The sequence below is a fragment of the Garra rufa genome, chromosome 1 (genome assembly GCF_049309525.1).
Source record: "Garra rufa chromosome 1, GarRuf1.0, whole genome shotgun sequence".
NCBI classification, from domain to species: Eukaryota; Metazoa; Chordata; class Actinopteri; order Cypriniformes; family Cyprinidae; genus Garra; species Garra rufa.
In genome coordinates this window covers 4838837-4863569 of record NC_133361.1, presented here as the reverse complement: position 1 = coordinate 4863569, position 24733 = coordinate 4838837, and the positions used below count along the sequence as shown (strand labels likewise).

The following is a 24733-nucleotide window of genomic DNA, read 5'->3' as shown; positions in this document are numbered from 1 at the left end:
AAGAACAGTTTGTAAAAAGCAACGTTCCTTCATTAAAAAAAGAAAACTACACATGACACATATGCATTATAAGACAATTGAACATAATATGAAAACACAGTATGATTTATATCATGAAGCAAAATCATATACAAGAATAAAACTTTTTGAAATTGTTCTTTAGAGAGGAACTTTATTTATCCAAGTTAAATCTGCAGGTTTTGAAGATGAAGATAAACTTTATTGACTGTGAAAACTTTAGATGATGTTTCTTTGATATGGTTCTTGATTGATCCAGATTATATTTTATTGATTGATTCATTATTGTGTGCAGCATCAGATCTGAAGATGATCTACTTACTGTGAATGTTTTTTGTGTGACTGCGTAGAGAAGATGAATGTCTGAAACAGATCCCACATTCAGTGCAGTGATACGGTTTCTCTCCAGTGTGGATCCTCTCATGCGTTTTCACGGTTTCTGACCGGCTGAATCTCTTGTCACAATGTGAACACATATAAGGTTTCTCTCCAGTGTGGATGCTCATGTGACTCTTAAGGTGTCCTTTTAGTGCAAAACTCTTCCCGCATTGATCACATGTAAAAGGTTTCTCTCCAGTGTGGATCATCTCATGTGTCTTCAGGTGTTCCAACCGGCTGAATCTCTGATCGCAGTGTGAACACATATAAGGTTTCTCTCCAGTGTGAATCCTCTGGTGATTTCTTAAATGGCTTGATGTAGTAAAAGTCTTTTCACACTCAAAGCACATGTAATCTTTCACACCAGTGTGCATTTTCTGATGTACCTTCAAACTTTGTAGTAATGAAAAACTTTTTCCACACAAATGACATGAATGTGGTTTCTCCTTTAAATGAACACTCAGATGCTTTGTCAGGTTTGAAGCCCACAAAAATGTTTTATCACATTGATCACATGCGTACAGTTTCTCTCTGGTGTGGATGTTCATGTGGTCCTTAAGAGTTGACGATTGTGAGAAACTCTTCCCGCACTGATCACAAGTGTATGGTTTCTCTCCAGTGTGAACTCTCATGTGAATCTCGAGGCTTTGTTTGTTTATCAAACTCTTTCCACACTGAGTGCAGGTGACAGATTTCTTGGCTCTGCTTTTCTTTAAATCTTGGGATTTGGTTTGAGAGCGACTCATTTTGACACTATTTCTCTCATCAGCTTCACTCAATTATTCATTCTCCTCAATTTCATCAATAAACTCTGAAATAAGAATGAAAACAGTTCATTTTCAGAAACTCGTAAAAAAAAATGAAAGAGAACCATGAACTATATAAAATAGCAGAAAGTAGGCAATTGCCATACAAAAGATTGATCTTCAAATTAAATACGTTTAATCAACTACACGGTTATCTAACATACTTTTTACATTATTAACTCACTATTTTCCTATTTAATACTGTAAAGCTGCTTTGACACAATCTGTATTGTTAAAAGCACTTTATAAATAAAGGTGACTTGATTTGACTTGACATACATTTTGTTTTAAGAAAAAAGTATCCAGTTCGTGGAGTCTTATTATTTACTGCTTCATTGAGATTATTCAACACCTCTTAACATGTTTCCTATTGCAAAAGAAGTTTAAAGAAAAAAGTAGGCTACCCAGTTCATAGAAAGACTTCATTTGTGAAACTATTGGTCCAAAAGAACTCCGTAAACAAATAATCATTAGACACAACGATTGAGTCTTCTCTCTTCACTGAATACACGTTATAAATACAATTACAGTTATTCATACGTGAAGGTGACATTTACCTCAAATTCCTGCTACACTCAAACCTAATTACGCAAATGAAGATACGCAGGACAGCAAAAAGCAAATAACAGAGAAGAAAAACAGGACTCACCGGACAACTCTCTCTCTCTCTCGCAGCTCCGCTCTCTAACTCGCGCATGCGCACATCGAGTGATCCTCACGAGCGCTGAAGATGAAGAAAGAGTGTCTCGATCGCCCCCAGGAGGCTGGAATCAGTATAGGTCATAAACCCCACTCTCTCCATCTAATCTAATGGGGCGAAAGACAAAAATAATTTATTTACACTTTAACCTTTAAAAAATATGTTTAGAAAGTTGTGTTTTGACATTGTTGTATGAAGTTTTTATTGGGTATGTTGTTTTCTTAAGTGGAAGTTGAAACTGGTGTATTGGGGACGATATCAGAAAACCATTATCTATTTTGTATGGATACCTGCACATATATGAACAGAAGGAAATTAAGTGGTGGATCAAATAGTGAGAAAAAACAACAACAACAACAAAAACAACTTTAAAATAGCCAGACAGAGAGTTTAATGTTCAGGGCTCAGTTTTTCAAAAAGTTTAATCTGGATCAAATTGGTCCGTATTTGGAAATCCCATGTTTTGCTATCCAGGATTAACTAATCTATCTTACTTTTATAACAGTTCTTTTTTGAAGGAACATTGAGTTGGATCACTGTGATCCAGATACCATATTTTAGGATTACCAAATGCTGTTTACCAGAGCCTTAAATGAAACCAACAGTGTAGCCTACTGGCTTAGCAAAGAACAACAGGTAGACAAGTGGCCACAAATAGCCATTGTTTGTTTTAGTTGTAAGAAATTGAAGCACTGCAATAAACAACCATTTTTTTACATTTTTTAATATGTTCTAATGTTCTTATTTACACTGCAAAAAAAAAAAAAAAAATGCTTTTCTATCTTTTAAGATTATTTTGCTTACCCCATTGGCAGATTATTTTGCTTGTTTTAAGCAAAAATGCACTTAATTTTGACTTTTTTTATCTGAATACAAGACAATAATTTTTAATTGTCTAGAAAATCATTCAAGAAATGTTTAGATATTTTAGCTGGAAACAAGACGCAAAAATTCTAAGATAGAAAAGCATTTTTTTGCAGTGTACTTCAGAGTAAAAAAAAAAAAAAATCATTTCATTTTTTCACCCAAACAAAAGCCATTTCTCAATATGCCTTCTTGTCTGTTCTTGTGGACTTGTGAAACGTGGTCAGTTATTTCCCAAATATTTAAACTAAAATAGTATTTATGTAAATGTAGTTTTAAGAGTTAGAATGTAACACTTTATCGCCAATCACTACTTTCCAGCAAACACCATGCCTTACGTTAAGGGTAATCTTGGCGGTGAAAACACAAGCTTTTATCAATCAGTGTGTTCCCTCCTGAATCGAACCGTACCATTCAGTGGAAACGAGCCTTTTTTCTTTGTAGTATTTCATGCTTCCTTAGGTGTGTCTCATCTTGTATTTATAGTACTTGTATTTCTCTTGCTGCTTTGTCAGTGGTTGATTGCAATGGTTGGCTGTTTGCTCGTGTTTCTTTCATGTCTTATGATCCTCAAACACTGGTGGCTGTAGAGCTTAGACTGCTTGGAGAAGTTTGCTATCCAGTGTGACTTGAATGTTGGGGCGGAGGCAGCATCCCAAGACTGGCAGTCCCAGAGTCCTCTGTGTTCCCAGTAATGGATTAACTGTAATTTTGTGTGTCTAAGCCACACACACTTTCCCAAAGGCAGTGGCATCCATGAAGGGCTGTACCTGAACTCGCTGTGTCCTCTGTTGGCTCTGTTTCAGCCACAGACTATTCCTGAACTCTGTGTGTTCTACAGTTTTTACATTCACGCTATTTCAGACTGGTTCTGGTAGAAACCACTGCATCGTAGTCATAAACATAGAGGAGTAGCTCTGCCATATGCAGTTCTGTGTATTAACCACTAGAGTGCCGTAAGTTATGGGACTGCAGCTTTAACTTCGACAGCTGATGACGTAGAACAAGTACTCAAGGGTGTAATTTTGCACTAGACAGCCATTGTATTTATCCCTTATCAAACAGACTTGATTTAGTCATCGGCTCATCAATAGATACTCCAATGGTAAAGACAGTCAGCATGTGCAGTGTTGAAGAGGTTCCAGGAACAGGTAAAGCATCACATAAACGTGAAGAAATGATTCACTGAACCAAGGAAACTAACAGCGAATTAGTAAATGGTGTGCAGCAAACATTAATATGAAAGAAAGAAGCTGAGTTGAAGTTGTAAACCGAGTTGAAGAAACAAGAGGAAATGATGTATGCATGTGTGGGAATTCACAACCATACGTCTAAACTAAGTTCAGAGGTGATCTCATATCTGTGTGGGTTAAAGCAGTTTGGTCAAACTAACTGAGTTTACGGCCAGCAGTAAAAGAAACACAAAGAGACAAAAGACAACCATTAGTGTTGAGAGGGGAAATAATGTGTGTGTTTGTGAGCTGATCTTATTCAAACTAGGATTGTACAAACGTCTTGACTCTGCAAAAGTTGCAAAAAATAGCATGATTGACTCTTTTAAGTAACAAACCAGTTTATGAACGGTGTACATTTTTTAGAATGTAATGGTGTGCAGTAAACTGCCAAAAGAATGGATTTAAACTAACAGTAATGTAGAGAACAGCCTATAGATCAACAATGAGCAACAATATGCAGGTCTCACAGTGAAGAACATGTTTCACATCCGCTGTCGTGTCAAAGTCTTGTGTTCACAGAATGACTGAAGGTTAAAACTCCCTGAGCTGTTAGCATTGTGCTCTTGAACATCAACCACCGGTTGATCTTGAGGGATTGTTCCTGTTACAGTATAAGTGTGCAGGAAATTACACATCAATGAAAAAGACATATTAGTAATAAGATCTATTTGAATTCAAGATAATATTTACAAAAAATAGGAAGCAGCAATATGACTGGCATAATGTCACTATATATCAGCGCAGCAGAATTTAAAAACTTGGTCGATGAGATCAGAGGAAGTTAAACACAGTGTCACAGGGAGGGTCAGAGACGTGCGGATCCATTTGCAGCATTTTATTGAAACAAAACAAACACAAAGGGGCAGGCAGAAATCGTCGTAAAAAAACAGGCAGAAAGGTCGGGGCTGGCAGCGAGAATCAAACACGGGAGGGAGTCCAGGAATCAAACACACGGGAAAACAAACACGGGAAGAAACGCTCAGAATTACGACCATTAGGAACAATAAGACTTCGCAAGGTGGCTGTGTGTGTGAGAAGCTTAAATGCAGTCAGTGTGATGAGGTGCTGCTGTGAGCGGTAATCAGTGCAGTGAGAAACAAGGAGCAGGTGAATGCAGTGATTAGTGCAGTGTCTTGTGGGGAATGAAGTCCATGATGTGTAGTGCAAGAGTTAATGATGACAAGACGACCAATACGTGACACACAGGAAGAGCTGCTAGTATTTAAAGATAGAGTTGTGAGCATATAAGGAAGAGGAAGACTGACAGAAAGAGAAAATGGCAGATAAGTGTCATCTGTGTCTGCTGGGACTGATCTTTCTCTCTTCACTTCTCACAGGTAAACACATCTCTACATGCTCTTTAAACTCATGTCAAAGAGTTCAGTTTATATCTGCATACAATAAAGTTTCATTCAATATAATAGTAATAATAATAATATAACATCTCTTCCGTCTTATATAACACTCTCTGTTCTATTTATATTTCTATTCTTTAAAAAATCCTTCTCTATTCTATCTTGTTTTATTAATTATACAATTAACAAAAATTAGCTCGCTCTATTCTTTTTCTATGCTATACGTTTCTTTTTAATTTCTATATAATAAAAAAAAAAAAAAGAATTGCTACTGTATGCTGCATTGAGCTAATCTGAGACTTGTCATAGCACTTACAAAGCATTGCTCTTTTGTTGATTTTGATTGTTTCCATTGTCCTCATTTGTAAGTCACTTTGGATAAAAGCATCTGCTAAATGTCTAAATGTAAATGTAATATATTGTGTTTCAGATACCAGTGGAGTGGATTATGCTCATGTGTTCATCAGTTCTGGTGAAAATGTCCATCTGCCCTGTAATAATGCTCTTCCTGACTGCAACTCAACTACATGGTACTATAATAGCAGACAATCAGCAACAGTTGAACCGATTGGGTTAAGGATAAAGGAGAAAAACACAGAGAGCCATGAGAGACTGAGTCTGGGGTCTGACTGTTCTCTGAACATCAAGAACATCACTAAAGAAGATTATGGATTATACCGCTACCGACAATATGTGAATGGACAACAACAAGGAACTGATGCATATGTTTATCTGCATGTTCTTCATGGTAATTTTGCTGAGTTGATGCTGCCTAATTTCGCGCGAAATTTCATGTCGCAGGAGGGGGCGGGGTGGAGACGCGAGTGGAGCAGGGGATTGGATGAGAGCAGTTAACCAATGTAAGCTGTCCGGCCGGACAGCTTACATTGGTCAATTTCTCTGCGGGTGTACACCCAATAGAGTGAATGGATTTTTTTCATTCTTTTTTCTCTTTATATTATTAGGATTGTACTGTAGAACCATAACCAGCATCTAAACGAGGTTATTAATAATGAACAATCTTTGAAATTGTAGATCATAGCTTTAAGGCAACGAGTTTGCACAATTTAATTAAGTAATGTTAACTTAACTTTATTTAGTGTAATTTAAGTATTATCTACTAATATAAAGTATTCCGTACTCACTTTGATTTAAATTAGCTTAAGTCATTTAAGTTTTGTTAACTTAATTGAATCTGTAATCTGAGCAACATTGAGAGCAACTATGCTAATTAGAATTACTGACTCCCAGAATGCATTGGGACATGCATAAATTATACAATTGTTTTGTTTTACCGTTGTTTTTGTATTTTATGATTTTATTTGCTTTTATTTGATTAGATTTTTATTTGTCTTGTGTCAGTAGCACAAGAAAAAGAGCAAATAAAATGAATATTGTTACAATTTATAAAAATAAATGAAATGGAATTGTTACCATTGTTGCGTTTAGTGTGCTGAATGTTAAAATCTGTGTCTGACTCAAGTGTGGCTGATTGCAAAATATTGCCACAATATGTTAAGGATTCTAACAACTGCATGTAAAACTTGACATGGTGTTGATCAACATCAAAATGATCAACATCAAAATTACACTAGCTACTGATTTATTTCTAAATTAGATTACCCTTTTAAAACAATCTTATTTATTAGTTCTCTTTCTTTGAAACCAAATAACTTTGACTTCATGTTGCATGAACAGAAAGAGAATTATAAACATTTTAATGTAGTTCCAAGTGCCCAACTAAAAGGATCACTAACCACTATAATGGTGAGATCAAAACAAATATTTTTGGAAAATTAACATCAATTTATGAAGTCAGCTCTCTCTAATTTTTCAGTTGTGTTGACAATTTATTAGGCTAAGAATTGCCCCGCCTGAATTTTCTTTTCTTCTTCTGTTGTTATGTCGCATATTAGCAACAAATTAGCGCACTGCTGCCTCTCACTGTTGTGTTAATGTCATTGGTTCCTTTGTGGCTACTTAATTATTTTAAGTAAGTGTCACTCAAAGCAGTAAGTAAATTGTTTTACTTGCATTGAAAGTAGCTGTAACTTTTTTTTTTACAGTGTGATTGAAAAGTGTGTGATTTGTGTGTTATTTTGTGTTTCAGTCTCTCTGTCATCCTCACAGGCTGAGATCGGTCCAGGCAGCTCTGTGTCTCTCTCCTGTCAGTTGTATTCATATTCATATACTGGAGTTTCATGTGGTGATTGGATCCTTTCTCATAGAATTGAGCTGTTCTGGGTGAATCAGGCTGGTGTTAAACTGACGATATCAGACTCCAGATATCAGATATCAGCTCCAGGACGCTGTATCATCACTCTGACTACAACACTCCTGAATGAAGATGACAACAGAGAGTGGAGATGCAATGTTACTCACAGAAATCAACTCAAGACCTCAGCCACATACACTGTCAAGAGCTCAGGTGAGAAAACAATCTCATGAAGTGGTTTTGGAAGAGTCTCTGATTAAATTATGATTGTCATATTCTACAGTATGATTAATCTGTACTAACATTCATCTTTACAGCTCAAAGTACAACAACGGCAGCAGTGATTCCAGTCCACACCACAAACTCTCAGAATCGCAAAACTACAAAAACACATGTAACTAAAGGTACATCATCACTGTCTTTCTCACAGTTGTTAGTTGTATGTTTGTAGTGGTTAGTTTTAATATTGTGGTCAGTATCGGTGAGACCCATTTTTGTGATCTTGCCTATGGGACGACACTGACTGAAAACAGCAAAACACAAACACAATTTATAGTATACAGTACAACAGTCTCACTAGTAGAAAACAGTAGTAGCTTTGTCTTGTTTTAAGGGAAGACGCTGCAGGCAAAAATGCTGTTTTTTCATGCAACTGTCAAGTTTGAATGTTTTTTTTTTTTTGACTTGTGGAAAGAAAACATCCAAAAACACTGTTAATTGTTTATTTTATAGCACTGTATCTATTTGTACCAATATATTTTTAATTACAATATCCAGTGCCTTGCAAAATTTTTTCATACCATTTGATTTTTTTCACATTTTGTTATGTTGCTGCCTTATGTTAAACTACTTTATATTACTTTTTTTCCCCCACATCAATCTACACTCCCTACTCCATAATGACAAGCCAAAACCAGATTTGCAAATTTTACAAATAAAATTTGCAAATCTGGTTTTGGCTTTGTCATTATTATGGTGTAGGGAGTGTAAATTTTACAAATGTATTGAAAATAAAACACTGAAATAAGTAGATTGCATAAGTATTCATACCCTTCACTCAGTAAATAGTTGAAGCAGCTTTACAGCTTCAAGTCTTTTTGTGTCTGATGTGACAAGCTTTGCACATCTGCATTTGTCAATTATCTGCCATTCTTTGCCTCACCTTTTCACCTCTCCATCTCTGTTAGCTTGGACATTTTCTAGAGTCCTAGTTGTTCCAGTCGTCTTCCATTATGGAGAATGCTTCTGTCAACTTTCAATGCAGCAGATTTGTTTCTGAACTCTTCTCTAGACCATTGCCTTAACACAAGTCTGTCACTGAGCTCTACAGGCAGTTACCCCTTCAGTCGAATCACTTCGACGTTACATTGGGATCTCGCTTGAGAGACTGATCACCTCTGAGCCTTATTAAAAAGGCCTATTGAAAATTGGCGAGTGGACGTGCGCGCCGGCCACGCCCCGTACATACGGGTATATAAGATGGCTGCGCGCACCACTCAGTCAGACTTTTGCTTTCAGAGCCGATGTGTCGAGCCTCTAAACAGCCGAGAAGAGTTCTTCAGAGTTCATGCTCCCTCCTGCTGCTGCGCTGCCATAACTAAAAGAGTGTTTCACAGAAAGAGCATTGTTTGGCGGCCGTCAGCGCGGTCCCGCGGGCGGCCGTTTTCACGGCCATATAAAGCCTTTTTGCATTCCAGCGAGCAGCCCCAGCGAGTGCATTGCCCCTCGGCGCCTCCCTGGGCAAACCGGGATCACAAAAGAGCAATTTCTGACGGCCGTTTTAGATGTTCTTTTCAGGATGTCTTTCGGCCGTGCGTTTCTGGATGTGGTAGTTTCCTCTCCTCAGCGAACGGACATGACGTGGCCTCACGTGTTTAGGCTTTGAGCACGCTGGGGTGGTGCTCATGAATGGTTCATGCGGTGAAAGCATGACCATGACCGCGCTGAAGTCCTGCCGCTCGTTCGCTAGCTGGCTCCCCCCGCCTCCCTCCCGTGGTCAGCCGTTGAGCCGCCTATACTCTTCGGCCACCGCGGTGGGGCGCGGGGGGGACATTCAAATTAAGATAGACAGCGTTCCGCCGGCTCAAAAAGCCCTGCGGACCTCTCTATCTCAGCGCGGTCCCGTTGAGTTTCCACAGCAGACACTTCCCCGCCTGGCGGGCTGAGCGTCCCCTTCGGTGCTCCTGCAGAGGATGAGATGTCTGTCACAGCATCAGAGGGAGAGTCAGACGGTGACACATCTCTTCCCGCGGCACGGCGCCCACCCGTGGTCGCTGCCCCCCGGAGGTTGATGTCGAACTGTCGGCTATGCTTCTCCGGGCAGCCGGGGAGGATCGGTTTGAGGGTTCCTCAGGGGCGCCGCGCTCCCCCCCACTCCCGTTCTGACCGGATGTGCATGAGGAGCTGACAAAATCGATGGTGCCCTATTCATTTGAAGCGCACTCCAGCTCCTCTCCCCTCGCCACTCTCCATGGTGGGGCAGCCAAGGGGTACGTGGCGGTCCCCCAGGTCGGGCGCGCCATCGCGGTGCACTTTTGCCCGCGGGCGCGGCCGCCTGGTGGGGCCGTCCGCGTCTCCCTTTTAGGGCATGTGAAATTTCTGCCGCCCTCATCGGCCAGGCCTTTTCTGCGCCTCCCGACACGCTGCCTCGCCCTGCAGGCCATGGCAACACTGCAAAAGTGCCAGGTGCAGGCACCTTAAGGCCTGCACGAGAGTGGTCCTGACCAGGGGGTACTTGAAGAACTCCGCGCCGCCACTGACTTCGCCCTTCGGGCCACTAGGTCGCAGCATGTCCCCTTGGTCAGGTGATGTCCACCTGCGTGGTCCAGGAACGCCACCTGTGGCTGACTCTGGCCCGGATGGCAGAGGCCGACAAAGTTCGCTTTCTCGACTCTCCCATTCCCCAGAGCGGCCTATTCGGCGACACCGTGAAGGGTTTTTGCTCAGCGGCGTCGAACGTATCGCCGGCCCCCAAAAGCCTGCGATACTCCGCCCATCAGCATACCCCGTCGAGATGCCAGAGCAGTACGCCTCCCCGTCGTTCGGGCTGGGCGTCTCCTCTGGCAATCCAACGGTCCAGAGGCAGACGGAGGCCGTCCAACATATCCTGCCCCGCCGCGAAGTTACCATTCCGCCGCCTGGGCCCCCGCCTCCGCCTGCCCGTCGCCGAGGGCGTCCCCCGCAGCTCCGTCCCCTGCTGAACCACACGATCCAGGCTCGCAGCCGACGTCGAGCCGCCCGTGGGAGAGGGACGCCACTCGCCTCTCAGGGTCCTGCGACGGAAGACCCTCGCAGGCGAGCTTCGAAGCGTCCCTGATGCGAGCACCCCCGGAGGTGGAGAGAGCTACTCTGTCGACACTCCCGCTGGAAGCGTGACTTAGCCGGTCATTTGAAATCACAGAAAGACCCAGCTTTCTCACCTCTGGGGCCCCGGCCCCGAGTTTCCTTCCTGAGCAGCACTTCCACTCCTCGGAACCAGACTCGGGACCGGATGTCGCCAGCGCGGGAACCAGGGAAGTAGGTAAGCACTGCTTAGTGCAGTTAGACACTTCTCCAGGACGTTTATCCTTCTGGGTTTTGTCTCCTTCCCTGTCTTTCCCCAGGCTGCCCCACCACGGTCACGCCGGTCAACGTTCCCTTGATACCACTACACTGGTTGATACGGACGGTACGGCCCGGCTCCAGGCGTCCGCCCAGACTCACAGGTACCCCTTACATTCTTTATTCGGAAACAGGCGTGCCTCTGTTCTGCCTGCGGAGGTTGCGTTCCTACTGGCGAAGGACGCGATCCTGCCTGTCTCTCCGGCCGGGACGAGGTCGGGGTTTGATAAGAGTCCTGACTTCACGTGTCCAGTTAGTGTGGTGGGTTAACATCCGCCCTGGATGGAGCTCTGTTCCGATCCCTTCTTAGGCTGTCGGCACACATGCTCACGACGACGCACATACAAGTATGTTTCCGTCTCCAGGGCTGGGTTGCAGCCATCTGCCTGAAGGGCACCCGCTGTCGCGTCTCGATCTTTCCCCGGTGCACACCCCTCCGGCGGTCTGCCCCGGGGGTCGAGCGCTCAGCGCGAGGTGCTTCCACTTGGCTAGTCCCTCTCCTTCCTGCCTTCTTTAGGCCATGGGAGCTCCCCTGTCCCCTCTTCGGCAGACAGGTACTCGCGTCTTCAACCGTCTCTTCGACTGGTGCTTACCAGCCCACTCGTGAGTTCCGTTGTGCGAATACAGGGACCTGGTGCCTCGGCACCCCCGCCATCTGGTCCTTCAGGCCCGCCTTGCTACCAAGAGCGTGCAGTTGGTGCTGTAGTCCCTGAGCTAATCAGGTACTATACAGCGGTCCTCTCAAAATCTGAGGCTCCTGGGGCACATGTCAGCTCTAGCCGCTTGCCGTTAAGCTGTTTCATGTGAGACCGCTGCAGCACGATCGAGTCCTATGATGGGCATGGCATCTCGGCTCTCTCCGGACTGGCGTTTTCCCGCAGTATTGCCGACAAGTCAGCCCGTGGCTTACCACGGGTTGGGTTGCCATGTACAACAGAGGCTTACAGCTCCTCCCATCTGCTCCCATGGAGTCCAACGTGGCAGATTTTGCTACTTGCCATTCATTTGAAGCAAGGAAACAGTCCACCCACCTGCAGAATGGCGACTCCACCCCGTGACGCAGCTAGTTGGAGTTATATCGGCAGGCCCAGCCACATCCGCTCGCCCTCCCGATTCCTCCCATTGCCAGAGTACTCTGGCACATAGCTACCTCCAGGGCCCAAGTACGCCCTTCCCCAGTGAGCCTCCTTGCGCAGACTTTGTGCGAGTCCAGGGAGGACGAGGAGTAAGTCTGGAGGTTGCGCTGCAAGGACGGCCCACCCGGACTTAGGTCTTAGTAACCATCCCCTCGCGGCAGTCCCTCCCTGTAAGGGCACGGCCTGACACCGTAGATCTCTCCGGCCTTTCACAGGCCGTGATACAAACTATCACTCGGTACTGGGCTCCCTTGGCAAAGGCTGGCTCACGCACTGAGATGAGGTCTATCGCTGGCTTTCCTCTCGCTGAGAGGCACAGAGATACACGATTGCAGTAGTGCTTCCTTTCCTGCAGGAGAGTTGGAGCGCAGACTGTCCCCTCGACTCTCGGAATATATGCCGCCGCTTAGCCGCATATCACATGCAGTAGATGAAGCAAAATAGGTAAGCACCCACTGGTCGTGAGGTCCCTCAGAGGTGCCAGACCGCGCCTCATACCCTCTTGGGACCCCCCCGTCGCCCTTCGGGGCCGCGGGGCGCTCCATTTGAGCCCCTGGCCTCAGTCGAGCTAGAATTTCTGTCATTTAGACAGCGCTCCTGATTGCCCTGGCCTCCATCAAGAGGGTAAGGAGACCTACAAACTTTCTCTGTAGGGAAACTTCCCCGTCGCCTTCTCAGGCCGCGGGGCGCTCCCTTGGAGCCTCGGGCCTCAGTCGAGTGAGAAAAACGCTCCTGACTGCCCTGGCTCCCATTGAACGAGCAAAGGTTCCCCAGAGGTGCTCAGTGGGCCTCAGTCGAGTCCTGTCATTAAGACAGCGCTCCTGACTGCCCTGGCTCCTATTAAGAGGGTTGGAGACCTACAAGCTTTCCTTGCCAGCAAAGTGTGTCAAGAAGTTCGGGCCCGGCGACTCTCACGTTACTACCTGAGACCCCAGCCCGGCTATTGTGCCCAAGGTTCCCCACCACGCTTTTCCGCGGTCAGGTGGTGAACCTGCAAGCTCTGCCCTGAAGGAGGCAGACCCAGCCTTGCGATGTTGTGTCTATGTGAAAATGAAATCACTCGGCACTTCAGACGGACCTAGCAGCTTATCTGCTTGGGGTTCAGCAGAAAGGGAATGCTGTCCCCAAACTGAGGTGGCTCATTGGGTGGTAGATGCCTCTCCCTCTCTTATCTATATCTGGGAGAGCCATGCCCCTTAGGTGTTCATGCCAACTCCATTAAGAGTGCTGCTTCATCCTATGCGTTGGCTCATGGCGCCTCACTAGCAGATCTCTGTGGAGCTGCGGGCTGGGCGACACCCATACCTTCGCTAGGTTCTTCAACCTCCGCGCAGAGGCCGTTCCTCCCGTGTCTTAACATAAGACTTCAGGCGAGCGGGGGGACGGCTGGTGTCGGCTTGCTGCGCCATTCCCACGTGGATCCGTGCGCTATCTCCCAGTATGTTCCATCCAGCGAACCTGGGTCCTCCATGCCCCGCAGTCAGGGCTAGATGCGGAGTAGTCCTTGGCTGTGATCCTGCCTGGGTCTCCTTCGCCCCGCAGGTTGTGGCCATACTTTCCAATATTTTCCAGCGGAGGAGACCGCTGTTTCCCTCGTGTATCCCTAAGAAGCCTTATGGATATATTGAATTATTCTCATTCCACATGCACAAATTCCATGTGCTCCGCCCCCTCAACCCATGCTTCAGTACAACTGGCATCCCTGCAGGCCCCCCTTATAAAAAAGGGGCCTCGGGGCGTTGGGAAGGTTACGTTCAATGACCGCCTGCGGACACGTCTGGGAAGACCTGCCGGCACGTGGCGTTGTGCGTAACGCGGCGTCAGGGTCGTGGCCTTTTCCATGGGTCTAGTTCCCAATGTAACGTCGAAGTGATTCGACTGAAGGGGTAACGTCTAGGTTACGAAGGTAACCCTCGTACCCCGAAGGAGGGAACGGAGACGTTACATTCCCCTGCCACGCCCCTGGCGTCGCGCTGACGCTGGGCTCTCCCGGCTCTTCAGCTAAAGCCTGACTGAGTGGTGCGCACAGCCATCTTATATACCCGTATATACGGGGCGTGGCCGGCGCGCACGTCCACTCGCCAATTTTCAATTGGCCTTTTTAATAAGGCTCAGAGGTGATCAGTCTCTCAAGCGAGATCCCAATGTAACGTCTCTGTTCCCTCCTTCGGGGAACGAGGGTTACCTTCGTAACCTAGACGTTATCTTGACCTCAGGACTTGGTTTTTGCTCTGATATGCATTTTCAGCTGTTAGACCTTTTCTGAGAGGTGTGTGTCTTTCTAAATCAGACTCATTCAAATGAATTTGCCACAGTTTAACTCCACTCCAAGTGTAGGAACATCTAGAAGCAATATGAATGCTCCTGAGCTCAATGTTGAGTGTCCCAGAATTATGCAACGGGATCTTTTCAGTTTTTTTATTTTTAATACATTTGCACAAATGTTAAAAACCTTTTTTTTTCTTTGCTTTGCCATTATGGAGTAGGGAGTGTAGATTGATGTGGGGAAAAAATTAATTTGAAGTAGTTTAACATAAGGCAGCAACATAACAAAATGTGAAAAAAATAAATAAATGAAGGTGTATGAATAATTTCGCAAGGCACTGTATATTTTCAAAGGCAGTTTTCTCAAAATGAATTTTTCTTCTACTCTGAGCCATCAATCTCCACTTCAGTAGCACTTACACACACCAAACTTTACATTTTTTATTGCCGTCTATATCTTGAAGGTTTTTAGAGGGATTTGTTCATATATGATTCACTTGATTTTATACAACATTTTATAAAAACATAAATAATAATAAATGTTGTTTTCTGTCTGTTCTAAGATTTTTTTTTTTCTGATTTTTGGCATGATGAAATGAGATACCCAAAATTCCCTCTGTAAAAACGTTTGACTCTATAATATGTAGGGGTGGGAATCTTCAGGCATTTCACGATCCGATCCGATTCTGGGAGTCACGATCCGATTCCAAACCGATTCTTGATCTACATTTTTTCCCCAATTAATTCTTCTGCTGTGCAAATACAACTTTACAATTTTAAAAACATGTAAAATTTGAGTTTATATGCTTTTTGTTAGTTGGAATCTCTGTAAAAGTGTAAAAGATAGCATTCGGCAGTCCCGAGTCCTGGCTGTTAAAAAAGAAGCGGGGTTAAATGTTATCGAACAAGGTCTACCAGGACAACTTGATCGGGATTGTGGTGGATCTCATTTACAAATTGAAAGAGTCACTTGGTAAACATACTGTAACGAAAAATTGAGCTATTCAATAGTAATCAGAGTATGTCAGCGGAGCGGTGTGATTTTGAATGGAGGGAGGAGCGGATTTTTGAAAAGTCGGAGCGTCGTGGTTTTCACTCGCTCCACCACCGCTCCATCATGAGTACAATTCATGCCAACGGTCCGTAATATAACTGCATATTAAGCAGGAATTCACATGTTAAACATATTTAGCTTGATAGAGATGGAACACTCAATTCAGAAATAATATGAATGGACATGAGCGGTAAATTATAGTTCACAAGAAGTTAGTTTGTTCCTTCTAGATACTGAATATTTTCAGGTGAAAGCCTCATTTAAACATGTGCAGCAGATTTCGAATGAGCAGAAATCTGTAAGAAATGCAGCGATCCATAGGTAAAATAACTGACGAAAATGTATTTTTATTTTCGTTACAAACTTTGCAGTGCAAAAAGCAGCAGTTATACTCTTTTAATGCTGACATGTTATTAGCTTGCTATGTGGTAGGAACAAAGTTTGCACACTAGTGTTCCAAACTCTCCTGTTGTTTTATTTTAGTATTTATTTTTAATATGTGTTATGAACAGGACCGTTATTACTCTGATAGTAATACAGTAGCCTAACTTGAACAGGACGATATGTCTCGCTGCTGAATGAAAAGCTAGCGTCCATCCACATATTAGTTGATAGTTAATGAATAGTTTGATCGGACCTAATTGTTTTATGAGGTTGATTCGGCTGCCGTGATTAATAGTTATTAATCTTGTCACATTGTTTATGTTATAACATTGAAATCCACTCTTATATGTTCACCGTCACTCTGGATACTCTTGGTGCCGCCCCTCGAGTTAGGCCCTTTTCATTGCTCGATGCCAGACCCTTAATCTTAATAGATTAGTCCAGGCTAGTTTGGGGTTTCATAACCCTTCAAAGGGATAGTTCACCCAAAAATGAAAATGTGATGTTTATCTGCTTACCCCCAGGGCATCCAAGATGTAGGTGACTTTATTTCTTCAGCAGAACACTGTTAGGACTGCCCTGTTTTGGTTTAGGTGTTTTTGTTTCTTTTAGGATTGAGATTGGGGCGTGACTTCAGCGCACCTGATGGTCGTCATCGCTCCTATTTAAACACCTTGACAGAGTTCGTCAGGGCCGCTGTTCTTCGGGCAGTTGGCCAGAGCTGCGCTCCAATTTGTAGCATTATGTTTTGTTTCGCATCCATTCACTATCACTGACAACACTTACTGCATCCATTCATTTGCTTTTCACACTGATTAGACCTACTGATACTGATATTTTGATTATGTTTACTTTAATTTTGTGATAATAAATGTTACGTTTAACTTTACTTCGCCTGTGTCGTCTCCCTTTATGTTACATCATTGAGCCGGGTGTAACATATGGGGGCTCGTCTAATTTAAATTGATTTGATTTCGTTAAACTGATTGTTTATTAAACTTTATTCGTTTAATTACTTGGGTGGGAGAGACCATGAGGCGAAAATATTTGTTGGAGCGTCGGTTTTGGTATTTCTAGTCAGCTCAGAAAAGGTAAGTTCTTGCGGTTTAAAGCTGTGTATTTGTGTATATTCCCCAGTTAGGTTGTAGCAGCGCTTTGCGTTGTTTTTTTGTTTTAGTTTATTATTTTTGTGCGGCTTCTGGGTCAAGTGCACTGCCGTGGTGTTGCTCCGAACTGTCTGTTCGGTTCCACGCCAGCGGTATTTGGGTGCTTCAAAGGGCTTGACTCTTGGGAGCGCATGAAGACTAGGAATAGTTAGTTAGAAGGTTTGATTAGGATTAGGTGGGGAAGTCGTGAAATTGTACACAGTTTGTGACCGTAAGAATTACCTGAGTGAATTGTAATTGGAAGTAGGTTATAGGTCGAATTATGTTATAGTAATTGATCATTTTTGAAGGTTTGATAATGACATCAATTGAGGAATTTTGTAAAGCTCCCTCGGATGAGCTATTGAATTTGTGTTCGAAAAAACAGCTATGGGAAATTGTCGATCGATATGAATTAAGGGGCGTTGATAAGCGATTGCGAAAGGATGAGGTCAGAGAAATAATTAGAGCTAAATTGTGTGAACTTCAGATTTTACCAATCACGCCAAAACGAGTAACAGCTGGGGTTAATCCCGCAGCTGAGAAGTCTATGTCATTTGTTGGTTTGTCGTTTGAGCAGCAAAAAGAGCTGATTGGGATGCAACAGTTGCACGAAAAAGAGATGCGTGATCGTGAAATAGAAATAGAGAAGTTTAAATTGGATGACTTGATGAAACAACGTGAGATGGAGTTTGAAAAATTGAAACATGAGCAAAAATTAGCTGTAGAACGACAAAATCAAGAGTTTCAGCTAAAATTTGAGAGTTTGAAACTTCAAAGTGAGAGCAGGTCACCTTCTGATCGCGCAGATTGTTCGTTTAATCTCATTAATAATTTGAAATTGTTGCCTGCGTTCAATGAGCGAGATCCGGATGTCTTTTTCTTATTATTTGAAAGCATAGCTGATGAACGGGAATGGCCTGAGACCGACCGTACAGTTATGCTTCAATCTGTATTAGTGGGAAAAGCTCAAGAGGCGTATACTGCTCTTTCCGTAGAGGAAAGGAAGAAATATGATAGTGTAAAATCTGCGGTGTTAAAAGCCTTTGAGCTGGTTCCAGAAGCTTATCGCCAACGTTTTCGTACTTGGAGAAAAAGTGAGAGACAAACACACGTGGAAGTCACAAGAGAGTTAAGTAATCATTTTGATCGCTGGTGTACAACATCTAACGTACAATCATTTAGTGAGTTACGCGAAATGATGATTATTGAGCAACTAAAAACATCGTTCCTGATCAAATTGCTGTGTATATTAATGAAAATAAACCTCGTACTGCCGTGGACGCTGCATCATTAGCAGATGATTTCGTTCTGACTCATAAAAACCGATTTGGTTATGGGAATCGGGGTAATGGAAACATTCATTTTAAGCAATCACAACAAATTGATCGTCGTTCACCTTCTCATAGAGTAATATCTGATTCTACATGTCGTTATTGTCTAGAGGCTGGGCACTGGAAGAATGAGTGTCCTGTACTTAAAAGTAAACAGGTACGTGGTAAGAATAAAAATTCTGCGCCTGTACTTCTGACTACTTGCTTGCCGCATGCGCCGTCTGCACGCTGTATGGAAGACCTGTCCATGATAAGAGAAAATTGTTCCGCAATTAAATGCAACACAGGTTATGCACCATTTATTTCTAAAGGGTGTGTTTCTCTTTTAGAGGGACATGAGAGTGTACCGGTAAGAGTTTTGAGAGATACTGGATCGTCAGAGTCCTTTATTTTGGATTCCATACTTCCATTTTCATCCAGTTCATATGTTGGTAAGAATGTTTTGATCCGAGGAATTGCACTCCAAACGTTGTCTGTTCCTTTGCACAAGTTTGTTTTACAGTCCCAGTTAGTGAACGGAGAAGTTATTATGGGAGTGCGCCCTTCTTTGCCGGTGGAGGGAGTGGAGATCATTTTGGGAAATAACTTGGCCGGGGAGTGTGTGTGGCCGGTAATGGCCCCTTCACCGATTGTCACCCCGTCTTTTTTCGATCAGGAATGTCGTGAGTTGCCCGAAGATGTGTCTTGTGTTGTGACGCGGTCTAAGACAAAAATGTTGAATGATGAGACCATTAACTTGTATGATACTTGCGTACCGGCTAAGTCGGTTGTTCCTGGATTGTCTCTCTTGTCCAAAATTTCTCGTGCAGAATTCGTTGACGCGCAGAGGGATGATCCTGGGTTGAAAAGTTTGGTCGCTGCTGTTCTCCCACCGGAGGAGGTAGAGAGTGCCGCGACTGGATACTTCATCAATGATGGGGTGCTTCTGCGTAAGTGGCTTGCCCCAAATGAGGATGGCGGTGGTGAGTCACTGGTTTAAGTTGTTGTACCTGAAAAATTCAGAGATGTTGTACTTAAATTGGCTCATGGCGATATAGCGGGTCACTTGGGTGTAAAAAAGACTTATGTACGAGTCTTGCAACACTTTTATTGGCCGCTTTTGAAAAAAGATATCTCGCGGTTTATTAGAACATGTCATACGTGCCAAGTGACCGGAAAACCTAATCAACCATTGAAACCGGCCCCATTGTGTCCAATTCCTCCAGTAGAGCAGCCCTTTGAATATCTGTTAATAGACTGTGTTGGTCCGTTACCTCCCTCTAAATCGGGAAGTAAATTTCTCTTGACTGTAATGTGTCAAAGTACTCGCTATCCAGCGGCTTACGCGCTGCGTAACATCACTACGCGATCCGTAGTAAAAGCCCTGTCTCAATTCATCTCAATCTTTGGCATCCCTAAGGTCATTCAAAGTGACCAGGGAACGAATTTTACGTCAAAAATGTTCGCAGAGATTTTAAAGCAGTTAGGAGTGCAACATAACCGTTCCAGCGCACAGCATCCTCAGAGTCAAGGTGCGTTGGAGAGATTTCACCAAACACTTAAGTCTCTTTTGCGTGCATATTGTGTCGAATTGAATTGAGACTGGGAGGAAGGGCTTCCGTGGCTTTTGTTAGCCGCAAGGGAGGTCACGCAGTCTAGTTTGGGTTTTAGTCCTAACGACTTAGTTTTTGGACACAAGGTGCGTGGTCCGCTTGCCGTTGTCAGCGATCAGTTAAAAGGTAAACAGCCACCAAAAAGTCTGCTTGACTATGTGAATGGTTTTAAAAGACGTTTGTTTTTAGCTGGTCAAGCAGCACGGAAAAATTTGGAGAGGTCGCAAATTAAGATGAAAAAGCTTTTCGATCGTCGGTCTGAACAGCGTGTATTCAATCCTGGGGATCAGGTCTTGGCATTGCTGTCCTTAGTGAACTCTCCATTCTGCGCAAAATTTGTGGGACCATTTACTGTTGTGCGTGCACTGTCTGATCTTAATTATGAAATTGCAACTCCAGATAGAAAGAAAACAACCCAAATCTGTCATATAAACTTGCTGAAACCTTTTTTCTCCCGTGATTGTCAAGCAGTTGGTGTTAAATCATCTGCGGTGGTCAGTCCTGTGACTGATGCGCTGGGACAGTCTTCTGTGGGAGACCGGGAAGGGGGTAAATTTTTAGACGATGCTGTAGTGCAACCTCGATTAAAAAATTCTGAGACTCTGGAAAATTTGGAGAGTTTGTTTTCTCACTTGTCTGTTTTGCAGCGAGCGGAATTGTCACAGTTGATACATGAGTTTTCGTCACTGTTTGGGGACGTTCCATCACAAACTCATTTAATAGAGCACGACGTGGATGTGGGTGATGCTTCACCTATACGCCAGCGTTTTTATCGAGTCCCTTTTGAAAAACGTGTTAAGTTAGAGTCGGAGATTCAGTATATGCTGAAGAATAACATTGCCAAATCGTCCTGTTCGAGCTGGGCCTCGCCATGTTTATTGGTTCGAAAACCGGATGGAACAGACAGGTTTTGTACGGATTATCGCAAAATTAACAAAATCACTAAACCTGACGCTTTTCCCCTCCCGAGAATGGAGGATTGCGTTGACCAAGTGGGCTCGGCAAGATATGTCAGTAAATTTGATTTACTTAAAGGGTACTGGCAGGTGCCTTTGACACCTCGGGCACAGGAAATCACTTCTTTTATAACTTCTTCAGGGCTATATTCTTATTCTGTCATGAGCTTCGGTTTACGTAACGCTCCTGCTACATTTCAGAGACTAATGAATCGTGTAGTCTCTGGTTTGGAAGGTTGCGCGTTCTATTTGGACGATGTTATAGTTTACAGCGATAGTTGGGATCAACACGTGACACGGGTACGAGATTTATTTAAACATTTAGCAGAGGCTAATTTGACCGTGAATTTAGCTAAATGTGATTTTGCACGGGCAACGGTTTCTTATTTGGGCAAGGAAGTGGGTCAGGGTATGGTGCGCCCTTTGCGTGCCAAAGTGAGCGCGATCGAGAATTTTCCTACGCCTTGTACTAAAAAAGAGCTCATGCGGTTTATTGGTCTGGCCAGTTACTATCGTGGGTTTTGTCCCAATTTTTCATCAGTCATTTGTCCCCTCACTAATCTTTTAAAGAACTCTGCTAAATTTGAGTGGACTCTACATTGTCAAAAAGCTTTTGAGAATGTTAAATTGTTGTTGACAGCTGCTCCTGTGTTAGCAGCGCCCTTAAGTGGCCTTCCTTTCGAGATTCAAGTTGACGCAAGTCATGTGGGAGCCGGAGCGGTTTTACTCCAGACTCATTCTGATGGTCTTAGTCATCCAATTAGCTATTTTTCACGTAAATTTAATTCATATCAGTTGAACTATTCTGTTATTGAGAAGGAAACTCTAGCACTTATCTGGGCACTTCAACATTTTGATGTATATGTGGGGGGAGGGTCCCCAGTTGTCATTTTTTCGGATCACAATCCCTTGACATTTCTTCACTCATTGCAGAGTCCGAGTCAACGATTAATGCGGTGGATACTTTTCCTCCAGCCTTACAACTTGACGATTAAACATATTAAGGGAATTGAGAATGTTTTTGCGGACACTTTGTCACGTGCCCCTCTGGCGGAGTGACGTGATGGTTTTTTGTCTCCAATTGATGTGACTTGACCTACTTCCAATCCATACGTATGTATGTTACAATGTAATTTTTTTTTTTATGTGGGATTTTTTTTAAGGGGGGTGTGTTAGGACTGCCCTGTTTTGGTTTAGGTGTTTTTGTTTCTTTTAGGATTGAGATTGGGGCGTGACTTCAGCGCACCTGATGGTCGTCATCGCTCCTATTTAAACACCTTGACAGAGTTCGTCAGGGCCGCTGTTCTTCGGGCAGTTGGCCAGAGCTGCGCTCCAATTTGTAGCATTATGTTTTGTTTCGCATCCATTCACTATCACTGACAACACTTACTGCATCCATTCATTTGCTTTTCACACTGATTAGACCTACTGATACTGATATTTTGATTATGTTTACTTTAATTTTGTGATAATAAATGTTACGTTTAACTTTACTTCGCCTGTGTCGTCTCCCTTTATGTTACATCATTGAGCCGGGTGTAACAACACAAACCAAGATTTTAAACTACAGCTTTTTTTTTAACTGCTTACACACATTTTCAAAACTTTGCCTCTGTTTTTCAGTACTTTACTCACAAATCCAAGAATTGCACACCCAAAATGCAAAATGCCTCAAATCTTTTGCAAAATGAAGCACAGCATTCAAAATATCACATCATGTCTCAAAAGCAAACATTTGTCTTATACTGCAAACACCATTGCCATAATATGATATTTTTGGATATATCAGTTATTCAAAACCTAAAGCTTTTTTTTTGCATGAGCTCCTATGTACATTTCAGTACAAGATTGAAAGTAGTTGGCAGTGAGATGTTGAAAAATCAAGAAAATTGTCGTAAAATAAAAAAAGCAAACGCTGATCAATCAAAATAGCAAGATGAAACGATTTTTTTTACTGTAAGCATTTGTGAATTTGTGGTTGTGAATACAGTATTTCACAGTACGAAAGAAAATAAATACAATATCAGTCAAAAGTTTTAATTGTTTTTTTAAAGTTTTAAAGTTTATTTTGCTCACTAAGCCTGCATTTATTTGATCCAAAGTACAGCAAAAACAGTAACATTTGGAAATAACATATCACCATATTACTGCTCTTTCTGTATTTTGAATCACATAAACGCAGGCTTGGTAAGCAATGTTTTATGAAATTGAAAACTGAGTCAAAAAGCTGAGAATTATATGGTTTTGCAGATTTGGTGTAGGGTTCTGGTCTTTGAGTATCAGGTTACAGGAATTGTGTGTCTAGTTAAGATTTTGTGTGTAAGCAGTTGAAAAAAAACTGTAAAACCGGTGCAGTCTGTCAGCCATATCATGGAAGTGGATGGGCACCAGACCTTTAAAAGTAAAAAAAAAAAAAAATGCACAGACAAATCCAAATAACACCCTGTGGCTCGTGACGACACATTGATGTTCCAAGACACGAAACGATCATTTTTTTTGTAAGAAACTTTATTTATATCATTTTTTACCTTTGATACACAGCCACGTCCAACTGTCCTGAGCACGAACTCACCATCCAGCTCATTACTTGTTACATTTTTTTACTTTTAAAGGTGTTTTGCCCATCCACTGCCTTTATATGGCTGGAAGACTGCACCGGTTTTATTTCAAAATCTCTGTTTGTGTTCTGCTAAAGAAACAAAGTCACCTTCATCTTGGATGCCTTGGGGGTAAGCAGATAAACATCACATTTTCATTTTTGGATGAACTATCCCTTTAAGTGCTTTCTTCATAATGAAACATCTGAAGAGAAGAGTGTGATGTTAAGATGTTATGTTTATATGTATATTATGTTTGATCTGAACAGACATGATTACAGGTCCAGGAGAAACTGAAGTCAGTGGGACTGCTGGATCATTATTATTCAGAGGTACGAAACATCTGTACACGCAGTTCAACAATGCTGAAACAGTCAATCTGCTGTGCATTTTCAAGATTGCATCTTTCCCCACGTCTTCTTTCGTAGAGATTTTGATTATTCTTGAGACTGCAGCGTTTGTTGCTCCTACTGTGATTCTTCTTCAGATCATCTGTGCAAGAAGAGCTGGTGAGTTTTTGAGCATCTCACAATCTGATGATTCACAGTCTGCACTCATGAAAGCTCAATAAACACTTTTGTTGAATTATTTTGCAGGAAGGAAGGACTCACAGCACAGAGAGGAAATATGAATACAGTATTAGAATAAAATACTCTCTACTAATAACAGGCCAGATTGCAGCAAGATTTATCTTCTTCTCAATGATATTATGGATATTTGCTTTCAGCTTTCAAAGATTTTTGCTACATATTCTGCACTGAATGGTTTAAATGCAATATTAAATACAGTGGTCAACATAGCAAGACAAATAGCTTTAATAACCATAAATTATTATTATAATATAAATACATGACAATTCTATGGAAGTTTTCACTCTTTCTTATAGTATATGTGACTGCTATGAAATTGAGACCATTTTACCAATCGCACAGAGACCATTAGACTGATTCCAAACATGAAGGGAAAAAACAATATATTCACAAGATATAACATGTGGCAAAAGCTTTTAGGGAGAAAAGTGTGAGATTGAGAGGTGGGGAATTCAAAGTAGAGAAGGGGGTAGGGTTGTTTGCTTTCTTTGAAGATCCCTTCTTCAGAT

The 24733-nt window shown here is 42.7% G+C and overlaps 2 protein-coding genes across 2 annotated transcripts; one reads left to right on the top strand and one right to left on the bottom strand.

The window, feature by feature from the left end:
• Positions 1–203: 203 nt before the first annotated feature.
• On the bottom strand, positions 204–944 carry LOC141333007 (uncharacterized). Its single transcript, XM_073837983.1, has one exon. The coding sequence runs from the start codon at positions 942–944 to the stop codon at positions 333–335; it is 612 nt and encodes a 203-aa protein (XP_073694084.1). The 3' UTR covers positions 204–332.
• A 4333-nt stretch (positions 945–5277) lies between these two features.
• LOC141332919 (uncharacterized) lies at positions 5278–24265 on the top strand. The gene is made up of 9 exons (XM_073837908.1): positions 5278–5338; positions 5787–6104; positions 7467–7784; positions 7889–7975; positions 18819–18838; positions 18992–19151; positions 19299–19451; positions 23904–24143; positions 24231–24265. Exons 1-9 carry the CDS (start codon positions 5278–5280, stop codon positions 24263–24265), a joined length of 1392 nt encoding a protein of 463 aa, XP_073694009.1.
• The last annotated feature ends 468 nt before the right edge of the window (positions 24266–24733 follow it).